Source organism: Euleptes europaea, chromosome 6, assembly GCF_029931775.1.
Source record: "Euleptes europaea isolate rEulEur1 chromosome 6, rEulEur1.hap1, whole genome shotgun sequence".
NCBI lineage: Eukaryota > Metazoa > Chordata > Lepidosauria > Squamata > Sphaerodactylidae > Euleptes > Euleptes europaea.
This window is the reverse complement of record NC_079317.1, coordinates 107,074,086-107,095,204: the sequence shown is the minus strand read 5'-3', so window position 1 is coordinate 107,095,204 and position 21,119 is coordinate 107,074,086. Positions and strand designations below refer to the sequence as shown.

The following is a 21,119-nucleotide window of genomic DNA, read 5'->3' as shown; positions in this document are numbered from 1 at the left end:
TAAAGTGCCGTCAAGTCGCAGCCGACTTATGGCGACCCCTTTTGGGGTTTTCATGGCAAGAGACTAACAGAGGTGGTTTGCCAGTGCCTTCCTCTGCACAGCAACCCTGGTCTTCCTTGGTGGTCTCCCATCCAGATACTAACCAGGGCTGACCCTGCTTAGCTTCTGAGATCTGACGAGATCAGGCTAGCCTGGGCCATCCAGGTCAGGGCCCCACAGAGATTGGCATATAGTAATATGCCGTAGGCCCCTTGTTTGAAGTGTATGCCTCCATCTCAATCTACCCATCCTGTGGTAACCCTCTTTTCTTTTTCCTTGCAGAAAAGTGGCCACTCACGGCGTTTTGGGCGCTTCACGCATGGTGCGTTGCATTACTTCTGCCCCTTCTTACCTCATGCCATCCCCTGAACCAAAGATAATAGAATTGGGGTGCAGCAGAGCAGAGAAGGATGAGTCCCGCTGGGGTTAGAGGCATGCAAATGGCCTGACCATTGCACTGTGCTCCCAAACACCCATGCTCTATGGGAGAGGTGTGTGCATGCGCACAAGTGAGCCCCATGCATGGTTAGTTTACAGAATTTAGAACTGAATTTATACAACTTAGAAAAGGATGACTATACTCCCAAAGAGGCTGAGGTTTACGTCCCTTTATGAGCATGTTTTGCTGGTGCAGTTTCTCCTGTGGTAATGCAATTATGAGAGAAACTGTGCCTTCTCAATGGTGACCTGCCACTAGGGCTGTTGAACATAAACAAATTCGGTATAGTTCGGATTCGGCCGAATTCGGCCCGTCTGGATTCGGTACACGCCGAAGTCCGAACTCCCCCGATTCAGATCCGTTAAATTCGGCGAGAAATTAAAGTTCGGCAAAATATTCGGCCGAATATTGCCATTTAAATTTTAAACAATCATTCTTGGCCTCCCGCAGCTGCGGGGGGGGGGGGGGTTAGAGCTGGACGTTCAAAACTTTCATCATTGCTTCTTGTGACCCTTATTGAAAGGACCGCCAGGCAAGGGTAGCAAAGGCAGTAACAGGGACTAGGCCCCCTTCGCCCTTCTCAAGCCAACCTGGGGGGGAGGGCTAGCCAGGACCGTGGAACCCCAAGCAAAGCAACCACCCGCACAACTCAAAGACCACAAGACAACCAAAAGCCAAAAGCGCTGGATGAACTCAAGTGGCACCCAAGCACCGGGGGGTGGGGGGTGGGATGGGAACGCGGGAGCCCCGGCGGCGAGAGGGTCCTCCTCGCACCTCCGCACGGAGACCGCTCGCCCTTCTCAAGCCAACCTGGGGGGGGGGGAGGCTAGGCCGGACCGTGGAACCCCAAGCAAAGCAACCACCCGCACAACACAAACACCACAAAACACCCTCAAACCAGTTCCAACTGATGAACTCGGGTGGATCTCTCAACCGCACCAATTCTGCTGGCTGGATCTCTCGCCACCAAAATGGAAGACAGTGGGGAAGGGAGGGATGGGCGGGCGTTTTAAACTTTCTCTTGGCCAGTTCAAAACTTCAAATCAATGCTCTGATTGGCCATGAGAAGAATCTGCTGGGCTACCATTGGCCGCGGGAGAAAGCAGATTGCCAACGGGCGGATCAGCTCCTGCGCATGCGTCTCCGCCGAACCACCGAATTCGCCGAATTTACTTGCCGAACTCGCCGAACATGAAGAGTTCAGCCTCCCGGATTTCTCCCATTTTGGAGTTCGGATCCGTCCGAACAGAAAAGCGCCGAATCGAGGAAAATTCGGTTGATTTTCAGTTCGGGCCGAACCGAATCGACAGCCCTACCTGCCACCAGCTCTTAAGTGAAAGAAAATCCATCTTTTGGGGTAATTGTACTGGAGGAAGTCAAAAGGAGGGGTAATTGTACTGGAGGAAGTCAAAAGGGAAGATAGATTATGCTATCGGCGGTGCATATTTTCTTGAAATATGCTGGGCCCGGGATGAAGAGGAAGAAAACAAAGGTGCAGATATCTTAGAAGCACGTAGTGCACTCCTAAGCAGAGTTACACCTTTCAAAGTCCATTGAAGTCAATTGGCTAAGAAGAGTTTAAACCTGTTAAGGATTGCACTGTTAATGTCACTTTATGTAAGGTGGCAATGAGTGCTGTATTCAGGTTTTTTTAAAAAATTGATTGGCTTTTATTAGTCAAAACTTAAGTGAAAGATGGAACCAAGAAAATGGTTGACGAAACTCCAAAATTAATAGTCTCAGTAATTGGGTAAACATGATAATGTTGTTAATATGCAAAAGTAAGATGAAAGAGCCCCAAGCAATTATATAACACAGACGTTAAAGTATTAGCATCAAGTTCAAAAAATGATTAAATAGCTTTAAAACTCATTTGCTATATAAACAGAAAAACTTGTCATTAATTAGTCACCCTTGCTTCATGGAATAGTTCCCAGTAAGATATATAATATATAGTATTAATTTTAAAATAGAATTGGGTGCATCGTCTAAGAAACCACTGGGTACATAGTTTTGGGTAAATAGTTTAAGGAACTATTGGGTACAAGAATTGGGTATATAGCATAAGAAACCATATAACATTATATAATAAGTTTAACATCTTAGCACTGGCTGTTTTGGATTCCGATATTCTTTACATAATTCCAGTTCTTGCCAAATCTTTGTATGTCCTTCTTTGACTTTCTCATACCCAAGTGGCACAACTTCTGTGGTGGAAGAGTCCTGCTCTTACCTGCAGGCACTCTTCCACTGTGCCCGCCAAGGTTTTTCCAATATGTGGGGGGGATTTTCTGTCTCTCTGTTCAACCGCTGCTGCCACTTGGCCATAGTAGGAATTGCCTACCTGGAGGGCCAGGGCACCTAAGTTCTGAGGCCTTGCCTCTGTGTTTCCTGGTATCCAGCATCTGGTTATCACGGGGGCAGTGAGCTGCCTTGTGCACCACTGGGGTAGTAGCCACTTGCCATCTGACTGCCCCTTCCCTTCCTCCTGGTGCTTTAAAAATAGTGTGTCCAAGATGGTGGAGGTCTGTGTGGAACAGTGAACCACTACCAGTATCAAAAGTTATAAAGTATTTATTAAAAAGAAAATGTTCGGAAGCCAACTTTCAACAAAGCACCAGACTGAGCAAGGGATTCAAAAGAAAAGAGTAAAACGCAACCCACCTATCCCTCCCTCTATTCAAGCCCTAGCGGATGTTAAATATAAGGCAGTCTCCTAAGCTTAGAAAGTTGCAGATGTTCTACAGGGGTTCCATTACCATGAAACCTCTTTCAGGCCAGCACCTGGCAGTAGCTGCATCCTAGAGAGCTCAGTGAAGAGTTCTGTCTGCCTTGATGGAATCAGCACAAAAAGAGCCCCCCCTCCCCCGGCTCCCAGCAGTTTTATCATCTTTCTTTCTCCTCTCACTGACCAGGTCAGGCCAAGTCAGAGAAGCTTTTCCTGAAGTCTCCTGAAGTCTTTCTGGAACTTAATTCCTCCAAATCTCTGTTCCCTGCTAGATACCATCTGTCTAGCTGAAGGGGGGGGGGGGGGCTGGAAAAACCTATTGTCTCTTGCTAAGACCTATTAACATTTCTAAAAGGGTGGCTGAGGTGAGGCTGCAAAGCAACTGAATTGACTCCCCCCCCTCCTGCCCATTCTCAGCCAAGAAAAAATGTTTGTTAAAACACCAGGTTCCAGTTTTGCTCAGTTCAAACCTCCAAAGAAAAATGCATTTCTCCACAACTTCTTTAACTCCTTTGTCACGGTTTAATTTCTTCCAGTCAGGGAAATGGCATTGGGGGGGGGGGTTAACCACCCCCTTTACTCCATGCCATATCCTGGATTCATATATTCCACTTCTGCAGTTATTTTTTAGGGCTAAAATTGTACAGCTAGTGATTCAACCATATTGTGTGCAGCTTGGTGCTCAGGCAGAGGCATCTGCATCCTGTGGGGAGAGTACCAGAGGCAATTTGTATGGAGGGAGGGAAAATGGTGGTAATCTCAAGTGAAGCTCTCTCAAAAACACTCACTGATTATTGAAAAACTGTCTTGTCACAGCCCAACCAGCCCTTGGCTCCTGGGTTCATTGACTTCTCTGGTCTGTTTTGCTCAGAATGAGCCTGATTGCCACATATCTCCTCCTGCCCTGAACCTTCTGGTTCCAATGGCAGTATTTTTGCATCTTCTGTCCTTGGGTCTTCTATTGTCATGCGTGTGTGCCACACCCTCACTCTCCTCCATATGTATACGTACATCATCCCAAAGTTTTCTGGGCCTTACTGGGCAGATACTTCCCCTTCCCCAGCATCATATTTTGAGAGATTCATGGGTCTGGATTGGTTTGGGCAGTAACACTTTGTTGACGTGTCTCTCTCTCTCTTGCTGCCCCTATGGAAGCGAAGTTTTCCGCTCCTGCAGAAAGCAAAGTTACGGTAGGAATAATGCTGGCTTATGTTGCTTTTCCCTGGTTCCGTCTATTCATCATCCCACCTCCATGTCCCCCCAGTTCTTTCCATCGCCATAGGTCTTGCTGCTCTCCGATGTGTCATAACTTTCACCTGTATCCCTCTGGGGTAGAGTGGTAAAGGGAGGTCATCTACATGTGGCCACATAGTATGACAATTTCCCCTTTCCCACAGCTTCCCTGCACAAGTTTATGATGGAAAGAATTTGTATCTCCTTGCAATACTTACCATCAATTCAGATGACTCTATTGCTGACCATTGGCAAAAATGACTCAGTTAGGTACATGTTTTTCCTAACTTTCAGCAAAGACCCAGTGAAGGAGAGGCTAATTAACATTTTCTTTTTTTAGACTTTTCTGCACTAAAATTGCTCCTCAAGATGTTTTTGTGTGTGTGTGTGTGTGTGTGTGTGTGTGAGGGTCTTCTGGAAGAAATTGTATGGATACACTATGAACTTAATAGGCTACTCTGGTCATCTTTGGAAGCCCTGCTTCGGGTGCCAACTCCATCGGAATCTAGATAGGTGGCAACTCAAGAAAGGTCCAAAACTGTGGATCTCTCGCCCTGTAGAGATTCATCTGTCCCCCTCTATCAGTGCTTTTTGCAAGCAGGACTTTTTTTATTTTGTTTGGCATGCCCCCAATAACTCTTATTGGCCTCCTCCCTGGTTTTTGGTACTATGTTTATATGTATTATTGAATTATTGTATATATACATTATTTTAAATGTTTTTAATGCTGAAATGTATCAGTGTTTGATGTCTGCTGCCTTGGGGACCCTGTTTGGGCAGAAAGGTGTCATAGAAATGTTTTAAATAATGTTTTTTAAAAAACTACACACCAAAATCTCACTCTGAATTACTTGCAGATCACTTTGTATAGTTGTTTCACTGGTCTTTTCTCAACCTGCTGAGCCTTTCCTAGCCATATCCTTTCCCATCACCTGCCTCCTTCTGTTGCCTGGAATTTCCTAGCTGTGCTTTTGCTTCTGCACCAAGGACAATTCCCCATGCTGCTCTCCTTGCTGCTGCTGTTGCTTCTGCATTCACAGAGACAACATAACTTCTGCAGGGGGATATTCTCTGTGGTGTTTCCTCGCACTTGCTACTTCTGCCACCACCCCAGCCACTGGAGGGCTTTTTGCTGTTGTCGTTTTTTGTTTTTTTAATCAACAGTAGGTATATTGTCAAGTTAGGATCCTATCATGATATATCTACTACTGGCAAAAATAGCTGGCAAAAATCTTGCTTGTTATTGGGAAGAGGAAATAGTGGAGAGGGAAAATGGTGCCAGATGTGGGTGGAGGAGCTGTGAAAGTCTGCACCTAGCTGTCCACACTTTCCCCAAACCAGCTTTGGATAGGGTGTTTCGGGGGGGGGGGAGTTTGGGAAAAACTGCAGCAGAGCCAGGGAAAACCTGGAAGGTAGATGACTGCATGACAATGTCGTGCAGAAGCCCCTCCCCCCCCCCCGAAAAAATCTCTGCAATTTGGGAACAAATGTGGAGTAAGAAGGCGATGTAGAAGCTTATCTGAGTTCTGGAGGCAGACTCCAGTGGAAGGCAATGAGTGCAACGGCCAGAAAAACTATCAATCGTTGCCTTAAAAAAAAAAAAAAAAAAAAAGACAGGATCCACCTTACCAGAAAGGGATGGACTCCTCAAAGCTCTGCAATTCATTCAGCCTCAGATGGTCTCTCAACCTTGCACGCAGAAAGACGTACTGATTTATATTATTATCCTGTTCTTCCTTGAGGATGTGCAATGGCCCTTCTTTGCCCTGCCTATACCTACAGATCATGACTCCACTAAATGTCCCTGAGATTACTGTTGTACCAAAAGGCAAACTACATGCGGCACACAGTTGCACAGGTCCCTTTCATGTAAGTGCAATCAGGAGCAGAAGAAGGGCAGGTGGAGAGCGCTTAAGCCTTTCTTGCTGCCTTTCCACTCGCTGCCCCTTTCCAAGATGCAGGAGAAAAGATATATACTGTAGGCCTCCAAATCTACTCTCTTCCTCAGTGCTCAAGAGGAAAAGCTGGGGTTTCGGGGGGGGGGGGGTTGAGCTGAGAAATTACTAACAGGGAAAGGGTTACGCACTTTCCCCCCATCCATTTGTCCTCCTTCAAGTTTACAGTCTCCTGTGGCTGTTTATTTTTTTAAACTATGAAAACAGGATGAAAGTCATACACAGTTGCACATAATGAATGGTTTTGTCCTGATGTCCCCTTTGCCCCTGCAAAATGTCCTCAGACCTCAGGAGAAAATGCAAGAGAGAATGGTTTGCTTAGTACTTCCCCTGTGTTTCAGACTTACCCTGCAACACAGATCTGGAACAGCATGGGGATAAAAGCAAGTGTGGGGAAGAAACTTGCAGGGGAGAAGGTGACTAGCTGGAGAAGCATTAAGTCCTTCTTCCTGCTCTGTTGGCAACACCTCCTCCTGAGGACATTTTGCTCGGGAGACAGAGCCCTCAGTGCTTCCTTACACACGGCTGCAAAGTGCCTGAAGTTGATTCTGTGACCCAGCCAGCCCTAGATACAAAACATGGCAGGGTGTTGGTTTATCAAACTGTTGAAAGCTGCTGTGCAAGCATGCCTTTGGATTTGTAAGGCATCAGGTAACCGGCAGGTTTCCTTGTACACAACTTGAGATAACACAATTTAGCATTTGTGCCTTTCCTTGAACGTGGTAGACTCCAAGGCAGTGGTGCTGGATATGCTACACAATTAGGGGAGCTTTAAAGGGATATGAAAACTCTACCCCTCCCTTATGTACCCCTTGTACAACCACATCTCTGCCTGAGCAGTACATCTTACCCAATTTTGTGTGTAGCTTTGTTTTTGAGAAGCAGTGCCTGTCGTGGTGAGACGTGCCACTAGTTCCCTGCTTGCCTGTTGAGGCTTCCATCTAGGTGGGCTGGCCCCGTTCCATGGTATTCCCTAGTCCAGACGTTCAGAATCCTAAATTGGTTTCCTGAAATTGGCTTGGTAATCATGAAATCCGAGAGTGCGATTAAATATAAGAGTTCTCATGATTTACCACCTGTGGCCTCTCGAATCAACTGTTGATTCAACAGTGTAGATCAACTGCTTGTCTGCCCAGCTGCAGGGTCTGGAAAAGTACATGTGTAATGATGAGAGTTGAATTTTCCGAGATTCTTCTCAGGACTTGTAAGTCATGTTGGGTCTGTCTGTGGCTCTTCTGTACATTTGGGATGAATGGGCATGGGCAGCTCCTGAGGTGAGGATCTGGACTGTGATGTGTTCAACAAGGCCCTCCCCCTTTCCCCTTTCTCTTCTCTCTCTCACTTCAGACTCGGAGACGGGAGAGGATGATGCCGGCAGCACACAGGTGACCCAACGCAGCCAGCTCCAAGATGAGACAACCTATAGCTCCCCTACAGGTGAGCCAAAGCCTGGCAGGGGATGAGGGGTCTGGCAAAGTTTCCCAAGCATTTAAGTCTAAAGATGTTTCCCCTGATTTCCTGGTCCTCCTGCCTCATAATGGCCTCACAATAGGGTTGCCGGCTCAGGCTTGGAATATACCTGGAGATTTGGGGGGTGGAGTTTGGGGAGGATGGGGTTTGGGGAGGGGAGGGACCTCAGCAGTTTATGAAATGCACCCTCCAAAGCAGCCATTTTCTTCAGGTGAACTGATCTTGGTTCAGCTGGAGATCAATTGTAATAGCATAGGGCTGCCACATCCTTGCCAGGGATGGGGGAAACCCCACTTTGGAGCCTTTCCCTGGTGCTCTTCAGCCGGCCAGTGGGGGCACTTGCCAGAAACAAACTGAGGCCGAGGCCTCTGTTGCCGGTGACGCATGAATGTCACTTCCGGTGCTCCCTGGCAGTGGTGTCATCATGTTGCCAGTGACATGGGGACACTATGGTATTTGGGCAAAAACTTTATGGTAAAGACAGAAGTGACATCGATACATTGCCAGTGACAGAGGCCCAGGTCTCAGTCTGCTGCCGGTAAGTTCCTCCCCAGCCCCCACCGGTTGCCAGGGGGTGTCTGGCAAAAAGGGGGTACCTGGCAATCCTTTAATATCAGGAGATCTTCAGGTGCCACCTGGAGGTTGGCAACCCTAACTCACAATTCCATGCAATCTCTATCTCCCATGGGTCCATTACAAAGGCAGCCTGTGCCTGTGACTCTAACATGGTTCCTATCTCTTCTGGGTTAGGAAGACAGCCCTTCGGATGTCCCGCTCTCTTGTGCTGTGTCCAAAGAGCTTTCCCTCCCTTCAGGCTCCCCAGATTCCTGTTGCCAACAACCCCCACTGGAGCATGGGAATGACTGCTCCCTCGAGACAGAGACAGCTTGATGGAACCCTCTCATGAAAGCCGGCACATATTAACTGGCACAGAACATTAATTTATCAAAGAGGTGTTATTAGAGAAGAACTCAGCAAAGCATGAAGGTCATTGAGATTCTACAGAAATAAAACTGGAAAGCTACAGTCTTTAACCAGCTCCCCCACCTTGGCTCCCTTAAGTGGACGGTCACCTTAATGGCCTTAAAATGCCTTCCTGAGGGTGACAAAGCAAATGGACAAAGTGTGCTGCAGATCACACCTCCAAATCAGAAATTAGGTTTTTAACAAGGACCACAGTTTAAATGAGCTTTGCAGAGAATGGAGGCATAAGTGCCTACCAGGGACTGGGCTTTGCTTATGTTACTCTGAGGGGTCCTGAAGAATGGTGACAATCTCACAGAATAATCTGTCTGTATCTAGATCTATTGAAAAACCAGTTCCCCAAACCCCATCTCATTCAAACATGACCGAAGATGTTACCATATAAGTTACTTGCCCCAGGTTTGATGCTCTTGGGGAGTGCTCTTTTTCTGCTTCCCTATAGCATCGCAGTTTGATGCTCTTTTCCTGCTTCCCTATAGCATTGTGGTGCATTTGTGCACCTCCTGGGGTTTCCCTGGCTTTCCCCTGTTTTTTTTCCCAAACCTGCTCTGCTGTGACATTTTGGGAAAGATTGTAGCAAAGTCTGGATGCCTCTGCAAAGTGAGTGGGGGAAGTTTGGATTTTCCTGGCCCCATTCTAGGGTTGGAAATGATAAAATCTTATAAAATATATTTATTAAGTATATAAAATAGATATGATAAAAACACTCGGCCTGGAATACAGGCTACATGTAAAACCACCGGTGTAAACTGTTACAGAAATATTCAACACAGTTGATGATATACATAATATAAATGACCAATAGACTGTAAGCATTTCGGCCTTCCTCAGTGGTCATATATAAAAAAACATAATTATTAAAAACACATCTGAAAATTAGAAACCCTTAAGAGGGGGGAGAAAAAAAGAAATCCAAATTAATATGACAATTATTATAACCAAATTTTAAAATATGTTTTGAGAGGGAAACCATATATACCTTCTGTGGCCAGATGTAAAGTAGTAGCACCAATCATAGGTCTTTAAGCATGGTAACTTTCTCAAACAGAGTAGTAAAGCTACAGTACTGCAGTCAAAGCTCTGCTCATGACCTGAGTTTGATCCTGATGGAAGTCGGTTTCAGGTAGCTGGTTCTATGCCACTTGCACCATGCAAATTGGCACATGGACGCTGACGTAGGGGCAACTTATGCTGGGCTCCCTGCACCACTGCTGCTGCGCAGCTCTCAAATGCTACTGGCACGGCGTCCTGCCGGCTTTTCCCCAGCATATCTCCCTGCGCCGGCATCTGGGGTGTATGTGTCCGGGGGTGTGCCCAGGGGGGGAGCTGCCTTTAGGGCTCTAAAAGCACCATTTTGCAGGCATCAAGTTATGCCTGCAAAATTGTGGCGCAGCCCCGTGGGACTGAATGGGGAGTTCCGTGGGGTTTTAAGAATAAGACAGATTTTATTTCTTTTTTGGCTTGCTGCATTGGCAGCAAGCTGGTCTGGAGGCGGTGCAGCGACGCTCCCTCCAGCTGCCACAGAACCACCCCCACCAACTCAGAAATGGGCTCTAAGCTTTACATCCTTCCGAGGTCAGTCAAATGAGTACCCAACTTGCTGGGAGTAAAGTGTAGATGATTGGGGAAGGCACTGGCAAACCACCCCACAAACAAAGTCTGCCTTGTAAGCATCGTGATGTAATGTCACCCGACGAATCAGTAATGACCTGGTGCCTTTACCTTTATGCTCTATGCTAAAATAAACAAACAAAAAACTACACCTGTGAATTCCAAATTCTGTAGCGAGAAATCTGAATAAATGAATCAAAGTTGGTAATATGCATAATTCATGTAATTTTTACATCATTTCTACAATTTTTACTGCATTGCATAATTAGTTCTACTAGAGATGGGAAAAGACAAACAGGCCGTGCCAACTCTCTTTCAAGCATATCTTGACCAGAAGAGTTATTCACTTTTGTTTTGTTTTTGGTTTTTTTGTAAATAAAGTGGCAACTTAGGCTCTCAGGATGCTTTGTTTTATTCCAAGTATGGTATATCATACTTTTTTTAGAACTCCTGAAGAATTAAGGCCCAAATCTATAAAGCCCCCAAATAGCTGGACTGGAGATGCTCTAGAATAGATACTGCCTTTCTGTGTCAGTGGAAAGAATCCTCTTTGCTGTCTGTCCCTGCACCAGGTTTGAGCAAGAAAAGCCCACGGAGTAGAGAAATTATCTTTCCCAATTTCTCATTTGATCATTTGATCATCCTTGTACCATCTGCTCTAGTTTCCAAGCTAGGCAAAATTATGCCAAACGAGATTTTGTTTAGTGCCTGCTGCCAAGAATGGTTCAGAGGATAGAAAGTTTATTCCATTGTGTTCTACTTCCTGCTCAGCAATAGATTTGGTAGGTGGTCTGCAGCAAGCTATTCTCTGTAAACTGGGGGCTTTTCTGTGCACTCAACTTACTCCTGATTTTGCTGGCAGTCAATCCATAAGAACTGGAATTGGTTTGGGCAGGGTTCGTCCACACATCTGCCCTCCCTCTGCCTTTTTTGTTGTTTATTTTCTTCCGCATGTGCCTTCAGTAATGAGGCTTTTCAAGGGAGGGTGCTGGTGTCATCAGCGGAATCGGTGGTGGTGTATCAGCACCTTCTTTATATTTTGTGCATGCTTATATCGATTTATCAATATCATGACTGCATTTTAAGGCACTAAAATATTTATGTATCGATATACTGCTGTAATGATAGGTCAAGCAGGTTCTCTGAATTCCCAGCTTTCATTTTTAAAAAGCCTCGAGCTCCTCTTGCAGAGTGATGCCTTTTTCCTTATCTCTCCACATGGGAAAGGGCTAGAGACTTAGTTGTTTTATATAAAATGAAAGCTTGGAATTCAGAGAACCTGTTTAAACTATCATTACTCCAGCAATTAGACATTTCGTTAATTTAGTGCCTTTAAAAAACTATTCTTCAGGGTGGGGGGGCAAGGAGAGGAAATGGTTTGATAACAGTGCAATCAACAAAATGTGGGCTGGCGGTCTGTGGGAATGGGCGGGACAAAGAAAACTGACAGAAACATTATGCACAAGGAAAAAGGTGATTCAAAATTGGTTTCCAGAAAAAAAAAATTGGGTAAAAGTGGTCTCAAAAGAAATAGGGAAAAAGCCCGGGCAGAAAAAAAAAAAAGTGAAGGTACAAAAACGTGTGCAGAAATCGGGGGATAAACCTAAGCAATGTGGGGCCAGAACCATCACCACCACCACCAACAGAAACCATGCAGAAAAGGCCTTGGAATAATTGGGCCAAATGACATTTGTAACGAGACGCTTCACTCCCGCATCCAATTAGAGGATCTGAAGTAAACACTTTCCAAAGGCAGCAAAGTTCTCTAGGATTTATCTATTAAAGGATGAACAACATGTTGTGTGAGAGATCTTTTTTCCAATCTCCTGATGCTCTCTTTAAAATTAAAAAATCAGCCAAGGGTGGAGGAGAATGATATAAATCAGGGCTCTTGTGCTGGCCAAGTGGGATTTAACCTATCACAAACCCCACAAACCCCATGCAGTTTCCCTGGTAAATATCAGAATTCTTAGCCATGGCAGTGAAAGTGGGTACAATGTGAATATCATTCTTCTTTTCTCTGATGGAGCTTATAGTAACTCTGGCAGCGGAGATGGTGGCAGTAGGGAGTGTAGATTTCTGTAGGGGAACACTGTGTGTGTGTGTGTGTGTGTGTGTAAAGTGCCAACAAGTCACAGCCGACTCATAGTGACCCCTGGTGGGGTTTTCAAGGCAAGTGATTAAGCAGAGGTGGTTTGCCATTGCCTACCTTTGCAGAGTCTTCCTTGGAGGTCTCCCTTCCATGTACCAACCCAGCTTAGCTTCCGAGATCTGATGAGATCAGGCTATACCATTCCATATCCCTGTAGGGGAACTAAAATGCTGAAAAAAGGTTCTTCCAATGTCCTTGTCCCTGGTCCACATCAGGCTAACCACCAGCTGTTTTTTAAATGATAAAGAAAGCTCTGGCAAATCTATATTGCCATCCTAAGCAGAGTTGCAGCCTTCGAAGTCCACTGATGGGCACAATTGCACTTAGGATTGTCTGTCAGGAATCTCCTATGTAACATGTTGCTTGTCTCATAATGACCTACTTTACAGGGTCATTGTGGGGGCAAGCACAAGTGTGATTGTTGTGCGCTGATATACATTTCAGTAATTGTTAATAAGAAATTATGGATCTTGCCTATTCCTACCGCAGATGCCTGACCTCGTGTCTTGTCTTTGGTCTGGCTGCTTCATCTTGATGGCTGAGGTGCTCAGGTCTTTGTTCCTTTTCCTTGTCCTTTCCAGCTGATGAATCCCCAGTGGAGAGCAAAATCTTTATTCTTAGTACCCAAGAGCATGACCTCGCATTTAGACATGATATATTCATTGGCACTGCAAGCTCCAAGAAACGGGTATTTTACAGCCTCCAGAATTAAGCAATGTCTATAAAATTGTGGAATATTATAGGCTGTTCTGAGAACCGTCCCTCCCTGATGTGGAATGCTTCTTATAGCTCCCCTAAAACTACCAATAAGTGTTGTGCCATCAGCCCTATTTCTCCACTCAGTAATGTCTCTCAGTCCTAACACACAGCCCTGCTACGTGGGGAAGAGGCAGGTTCCAGCCTCCTCAATTAGTCCCTGCTTGTGTTTTTGCCAGGGGAGTCGGACACGCTGGTGGATGCCTCCATGAAGACAACTCCGACCTCGGTGCCAGGCCTGTCTCAGACAGATGAGCACTCCAGTTGGTCAGGGAGCCAGACAACGGTGTTGGAGAAGGATCCAGATGCTGGCCCCACGGTGAAGGGACCCTACCTGCACCCCAGCATTCCAAGGCAAGCACCTGCCGAGGCCCGGCACCTGGGGGTGGAGCCGCTGGTGCGGGCATCACGGGCGGAGCTGATTGGCGTGGCCCCGGGGTCCGAGGACAGCCTGTCTCTGGGGAGCGACCCCTACGGCAGTGCCTTCAGCTTGTACCGGGGCCGTGCCCTCTCCCTGCACGTGTAAGTAGCTGTGGGGGCGTGGAGTGGGGTGCAGGGCCATTGTGCTGGGACCATCATTTCCTTCTACCCCCCCAGTCATAATACCACACAAATTCTTCACCTCTAAGCCATTGATCCCAGTGCACCAGTAAATCTCTCCTGAGCCCCTTCATCATAACCCCTAAACCCTGACATCATAGCCCTTTCCACCCAGAGCACCCACTGCACTTGCAAACCCTTGAAGCCACCCACACTGTCTCACCATTGCCTTTCCTACTGCTCCCCCTGTGGCAGTATCTTTCCTCATTATCACTTTCACAGCCTCCTGACATAATTTTCATGATTATTGCATTGATGTAGGTAAGAAACTATCATCATAGGTAGGTATTTGTCCTTCCCCCTAAGATGGAATCTAGTCTATCAGCATAGGGAACACACTCACTGTGATGTCTCTCATTCTATGACTTACTTTCTTCCTTTGACCTTGAGGGGACTCCATGCCATAAGACAGGAACATTCAGGGCTGTATGGTCCAGTTACAGGCATTATGTTGAATACATAATCATCCCCCCTCACTTGCGAAACTGTTTATGGACCCTGGTGTATTTGTTGTTACAGATGCATTAAGAGCACTAGCATTTTATTCTAATCTGAATTTGTGTGGTCTTCTGAATTTTCTTGAGCCACATGGTGGTAAAGGTAGACGCGTTAGTAAATTAGTTGCCATGGTCAAGAAAGCATCAAAACCCTATTAATTCTGGATGCAAAACAATCCAAACTTATAATATGAGTGCAAGCCAGCCAATATTAAGCAGGTTTGAGTTCCATTTATTTCAGTAAGATCATGAAGTTCATGTTACACAGTGCATCCCTAAGCAGTTATACGCTTTTATGCCCATTGACTTCAGGAGACTTAGAAGGGTGTAACTCTGTTTAGAAGTGCATTCTAAATCTACCCCAATGAAAACAATGGAACGTAAAAATGTTCCACTTTGGCTGGATTGTGCCAAATGTACAGTAGCAAAATTGATATTTAATCTGAATATGTTATTCAAGATGAAATGGCAATTTCGTATTAGATATTTGATTCCACTGAAGATGTAAAATTTCCAGAAATTTTGAAGCCATGGAGAAAGAAAGGTGTTGTTTAAAAAAAATAAAACTGAATTTTTGGGAGAAATTACAATATTGCAAAAATATGCAATACTTTCCTATCAAACATAACTTGTTTTACTGATTTGAACAACATAAAATGATTTATAATGAGCAGCCCATTCCTAAGGGGTGGTGGTAAAAATGCAGCAGCCGGGAGCGGCCCCACCGTGCTTCCTCCTCAGGCTTCCCAGCCACCAAAAAGAAAATTAAGGCCATTTCTAAATTTTAAAAAGGAAAATGCCTCCATTGACTACAGCGAGGCTACACCAGCAAAATAGCTGGCGTAGCAACGCCGCAGCACAAGGGGGCGTTCCCAGGGTGAACAGGGTTAGGAAGCTGACTAAAGTCAGTTCTGCCCCTGTAAATGCCTCGAGAACATCCCCACGGACACCAGTGCGGGGAGATATGCCAGGACAACACCAATGGGAGGCCACACTGGTGCCCAAGCCCCCATGCAGCTGTGCGCTTCCCAGGGGCCAGTGCAAGTTACCCTGGCCGGCGTGCCAGTTTGCACAGCACAAGTGGCACGGATGCTGGCGTAGGGGTCATGCTGGATGCTATGGAGCTTCGCCCCCCCCTTCAGGATTGCATGGTTAGTTAGCATATAAAATTGTACTATTAGGAATATTTATGGAATTTAAAAGGATAAATATTTTAGTTTTCTATAAACAAAGTTGCACATATGCCCAATTCTTAAAAGAGGGTTGTGAACTGCTTCACCCGATGCTACTGAGCACATGTATCTTATTTTTTGTCATCTGAGAGCTGGGGGGGGGGATTAAAATTGAAGGTAGAAAACAAATTCTGCAGTAAACCAAAAATATTATTATTTAGACAGAAACTCTTCATCTCCTTTTACAGTTTCACTTTCCAGTCCTTGCAATGGGTTTATCTTGCCTTGTTCTTATTCTTACTCTGTACATAGGAAAAGAACCCTTTTTTGTTGTGTTTAGCATCTCTTGCTAGCCTAAGCTCATACTGAGCTTTAGCTTTCCTAACCCTCTCCCTGAAAGCACTTGTTATATGTTTATATTCCTCTTTGGTTATAAGGACCTCCTTCCACTTCGTAAATGAGTCTTTTTTATTTCTTGACTCTTAAAAAAGCTGTTTATGGACCCACCCTGGCCTCTTTAGGCTCCTCCCATTTTTCCTTCTCATAGGAATAGTTTGTGATTGCGCCTTCAGTATTTCGTTTTTAAGAAACTCCCACCCTTCTTGAACTCCCTCCTCAAGTATTTCTGACCATGGGATTCTACCCAGCATAAGTTTAAGCTTGTTAAAATTTGTTTTCCGAAAGTCCAACCTGTATGTCTGACTACGTACAATTTTTCCTTTTCCCAAGATTGTAAATTCCAAGATTACATGGTCACTACTACCCAGGGTGCCTACGACTTTAACCTCATCAAGCAGTTCTTCCATGTTGGTGAGAATCAAATCTAAGATAGCAGATCCCCTTGTTTCTCTGTCCACTTTCTGGAAAAGGAAGTTGTCAGCAAGAGAAGTCAGGAATTTATTGGATCGTGTATTTTTAGCAGAGTTGGACTTTCAACAGATATCCTGGTAATTAAAATCTCCCATGACCACCACGTCCCGTCTCTTTGAGAATTTTGTAATCTGGCCTAGGAGTGTGTCATCCAAGTCCTCTGCCTGGTTTGGTGGTCAATAGCAGACCCACACCATAATATCATGTTTATTTCTTACTCCTTTTATTTTTACCCATAGACTCTCGACTGGACTTTCATTCTCAGATTCATGTATTCCTTCACAAGTATACACATCTTTGACATATAATGCTATTCCTCCCCCCTTCCTTATTTGTCTATCCCTTTTAAACAAGTTGTACCCCTCAATCTTAATATTCCAGTCATGAGTGACATCCCACCAAGTTTCAGTAATGCCTATTAGGTCAAAATCCCCTTCCTTAAGGGCTTTGAGTTCTTCCTGCTTGTTTCCCATACTCTGTGCATTAATGTACAGACATCGGAATCCGTGGTTAATGTGCCCCGAGGTTTTTGTTTCTGTACTTACCAATGAGCTTATGTTTCCTTGCATACATGCCACTCCCTGCAAATCTTTATTGTTCTCGTCTCCAGTTATTATCATGCTAGGCTTTAAGTTCTTGTCTCGCTCCCCCATAGGATTTAGTTTAAAGCCCTCCTGATCAGGTTGGCGAGGCTCTCACCAAACACATTTTTTTCTACCCTCATGAGGTGCAAACCATCTCCTGATAGAAGAGGTTCATCTCGAAAGCGTAAGCCGTGGTCCAAAAATCCAAACCTTTCTTTTTTTCTCCTTTTTTTTCTCTTTTAAATCCAAACCTTTCTTGACGACACCACCTACGCAGCCAGTCCTTAATTTGTAGTATTGTTCTTTCCCTTACTAAGCCACAACCTTTGACAGGAAGAACTGACAAAAAACAACTTGCGCCCCCAGGTCCTTCACCTTCTTACCCAGAGCCGCACAGTCTCTTTTAATACGTTCTGGGCTGTGACAGGCAAATTTGTTCCCACATGATTGAGCAAGAAGGGGTAATAATCTGTAGGCTTGATGTGTCTTCCTATCCTTTCTGTCACATCATGGATGTGTGCACCTCATAGACAGCAGACCTCTTGAGATGACAAGACCTGTCGGCACACTTTATACTCTACCCAATCTCCAGAACATGTCTCTTTCTACATTGGGGAGCAGAAGATCGAATCCTCTCATGTGCAGGAGCCTGAGAAATTTCTTTCAAGCTTTGGGGGGGAAGGGAGCCCTTGTTCCACTGGTCCAGAATTAGTATCTATGGGGAGATCCTGGAACCAATTGCTGAGCAACGGAGGAAAAGAATGACTCCTGAGTTTCCGGCTCCTGTGGGTCACATTCTTCCATGCACCCTCCTCCTGTATTGCTTGCGCCTCCATTTGTTGAGACTCCTTACTCTCCTCCTCCTGTTGCCCCCTAAAGAGTGCTTCATGTGTTCTGTCCATGAACTCTTCACCTTCCTTTATAAAATGGAGTGTGGACAAGCGTGTCTCAAGTCCCTGTATCTTCTCCTCCAATAGGGCTACCAACTTACACTTGCTGCAAGTGTAATTATTGTTACCCTCAGGTAAAAATACAAACATGCCACAGACCTTGCATGTTATAGTTTCAGGTCCCTCAGTAGCCACACTGCTGTGATCCATTGTGGAAGTTGTTCAGTGACTTTCCTGCATTTCCCTGATAGCTCCCCCGACCAACTGCCTCTCAAGACACCCTGCTTGAGAAGCAAAAACACTCAACAGATATAAAATGTAGAAACTTGTCTGCCTACAGGGCAAGAGCCCTTGTGCTCTCACCTTTCGGCTTGCACCTCTGGTGAGAGGAGCCTTCGTAATGAAGAGCTCTCAGTCCCACCCCTCAACAGCAGAGGGCGGAGCCAGCAATTAACCCCAAACACACTAGCCCTCCTCACTCAGGAAACAGCAACTAAACAAAAGAACAAAGGAAACCACTCAGAAACTCCTCTCCAAGCACCCCCGCTCACTCACGCTCACACACTACCCTCTCACACACACCAGCTGGAGAGAAAAAAACGTGCACTGACCTCTTTAGAACTCTGGGTCCTGCAGACTCTCAGCCCAGCTGCCTCAGCTTCTGCCTCTGGCAAGAGGAGCCTTCCTAATGAAGAACTCTCAGCCCCACCCCTCAACAGCCAACAGCAGAGGGCGGAGCCAGCAATTAACCCCCAACACACTAGCCCTCCTTACTCAGGAAACAGCAACTCTTTAGACTCAAACCGGCTTACAATCGCCTTCCCTTCCCCTCCCCACAACAGACACCCTGTGAGGTAGGTGGGGCTGGGTGAGCTCTAGCAGAGCTGTGACTGGCCCAAGGTCACCCAGCTGGCTTCATGTGTAGGAGTGGGGAAACAAACCCAGTTCTCCAGATTAGCCTCCGCTGCTCATGCGGAGGAGTGAGGAATCAAACCCATTTCTCCAGATCAGACTCCACTGCTCCAAACCACCGCTCTTAACCCCTACACTTTATAATAACCACTTTATAATATTGAAAGCACTGAACTTTCAAAGTATTATTTAAAGTACTATAATTAAACACATTATAGCGTCTTAATTGGTGCCAAAATTATTCACATTTAACAACAAACATATTATTCCTGATAGGTTGTATCTGTCTACAGTATACATCTGAATTGTTTTAGATTTAAAAAAAAACAATCATACTGCGCATTTTGAGTAAAATGTTGCCTTAAAAACATTTCACTCATTTCAGAAGATACTTCACAGGAGGTTTTTTTCTTCCCCCTATTTTTTAATTGGAAAAATTGAAAAACTCGTCATACTTTTTCATACTGTATATTTTGAGTGAGAAAAGCATTGTCTTAAAAATCATTTCATTCATTCCATTGGTTCATAGGAGTCCCCCCCCCCCAGTTTTTCCCAAATTGTCCCTATTTTTCCATTGAAAAATTGGGGAAAAGGTCCTCAGAAAAAAGTGAAAAACCCTGTTTTGTTTCCATATTTTTCTGGTTTTTTCCCTCCTGGGTCTTCATACCTCTAAATTTCATACAGACACATCCCTCCAAAAGTACAGGAGGGAACAGTTACAAGACAACAAGGGGTAATCAGTGTGCCAATGTGGAAGCTCACCGGATGACCTTGGGTCTCAGCCTAGCCTACCTCACAAGGTTGTTGTGAAGATAAAATGGAGGACAATGCTTTGGGTCTCAATTGGCTAGAAAGGTGGGATGCAAATGAATTAAATAAATAAATAAAATCAGTAGGGTATAATAATTGTCATAGACATAGACTTGATTGAAGCAGAGTAGCCACACAACCTTCCTATTCAGTCCAGAACTAACAAGGTAAATACAACAGGAGAAATGAAGAAGCTCCATCTCAAGGGGCTCAAAGTAGAAATCAAACCATTGTACCACAATTCTTCTTATTATTAAACAGCATCATGAAAGTAGCCAAATTTGGAGAAATGCCGATAAGTGCTGAGATGCTGAGGCGCCCATAGAGGTTAAAAGGGCCTTCTTCTATGGTCCTCCCCCTTTTTTACTCTAGCTTACCATAGTGTGTTAAACCACCACCAGCACTTGTCCATTTCAAGCAACAGGTTTTATTTGGTCAAAATAATGTTCAAGTAAAGGACAAGTGGTATTTTCTTAGCCTTTCTTTTTTCCAGGAAACAAATGCCAGGGAGTATGGGATGGTGATGTTATAAAAGTAATGTCTTTTTTAAAAAGACCAGGCAGTAGCTGATGTGAAAGACCTCTGCCTAACATCATGGAGAGCCACTGCCAGTCTGTGTAGATAATCCTGACCTTAATGGATGGTCTGGTTCACTATAAGGCAGCTTTACGTGTCCATGCCCATCTCTCTTTTAGCCAGCCCTTACAGGCCACTGGGTCAAGTGCCTGCTGAATTATAACACCATAATAACAATAAAAACTATGGGTTAGACATTTTTCTGGAAGGATCTGTATACCAGGATTGGGAATACTCCAGGTTCACCTGCTCAGGGGCCAAGAGGAATGTAGTCTGAATGAAAAGGTGGACCTTGGGCAGGAAGTCTTTGATGCACCAAGGAACATCCCCACTTGCCAAGAACATCTGCATTTCTTTTTAGCAAACGGAGTGGAAGCTGATTGCTGAAGGGATTTAGAATCTCACAGATATTGCGATGGCCTCTCTGCTAGCTATTGGAGTGATGGTTTTGGTTACCATCCATGTGGCTTTGTTATAGCTAAACCCTGAAATATAATCCTAGGACCAACCCTATTTCATTGCACGAATATAGAAAAGGGGGGGGGGGCATTTGGGTCCCAGATAAGAAGCTCAAGAGTGCTGAAGCTCTCTTTCCCAAGCATCTCATCTAGCTTCTAAGCCATTAGCTGCCACTACCCACACATTTTAATTCTTTTTCCTCCCCTTTGTAATGACAAACTTGACATCAGTAGGTTTTTCTTGAAAGTGAAAGAAAGCTGAGACTTGTCATATTCTGAAAATGTCAGCCAACCCCATGCTGGGGCACAGCGGCAGTGAGTGTGGCAAGAATCTGAAGGAGAGTGGGTGCAGAGGTCCCCGAGGGAGCCTTACAGACTCCCCA

The 21,119-nt window shown here is 45.2% G+C and overlaps 1 protein-coding gene across 1 annotated transcript in view; it reads left to right on the top strand.

Annotated features, from left to right (window-relative positions):
• Positions 1-21,119, top strand: part of SPEG (striated muscle enriched protein kinase) — a 144,146-nt gene that overhangs the window by 52,979 nt on the left and 70,048 nt on the right. The window contains exons 2-3 of the mRNA XM_056852175.1: positions 7,742-7,831; positions 13,547-13,889. Coding sequence (XP_056708153.1) covers positions 7,742-7,831; positions 13,547-13,889 — 433 coding nt within the window. The remainder of the gene's footprint in view (positions 1-7,741; positions 7,832-13,546; positions 13,890-21,119) is intronic.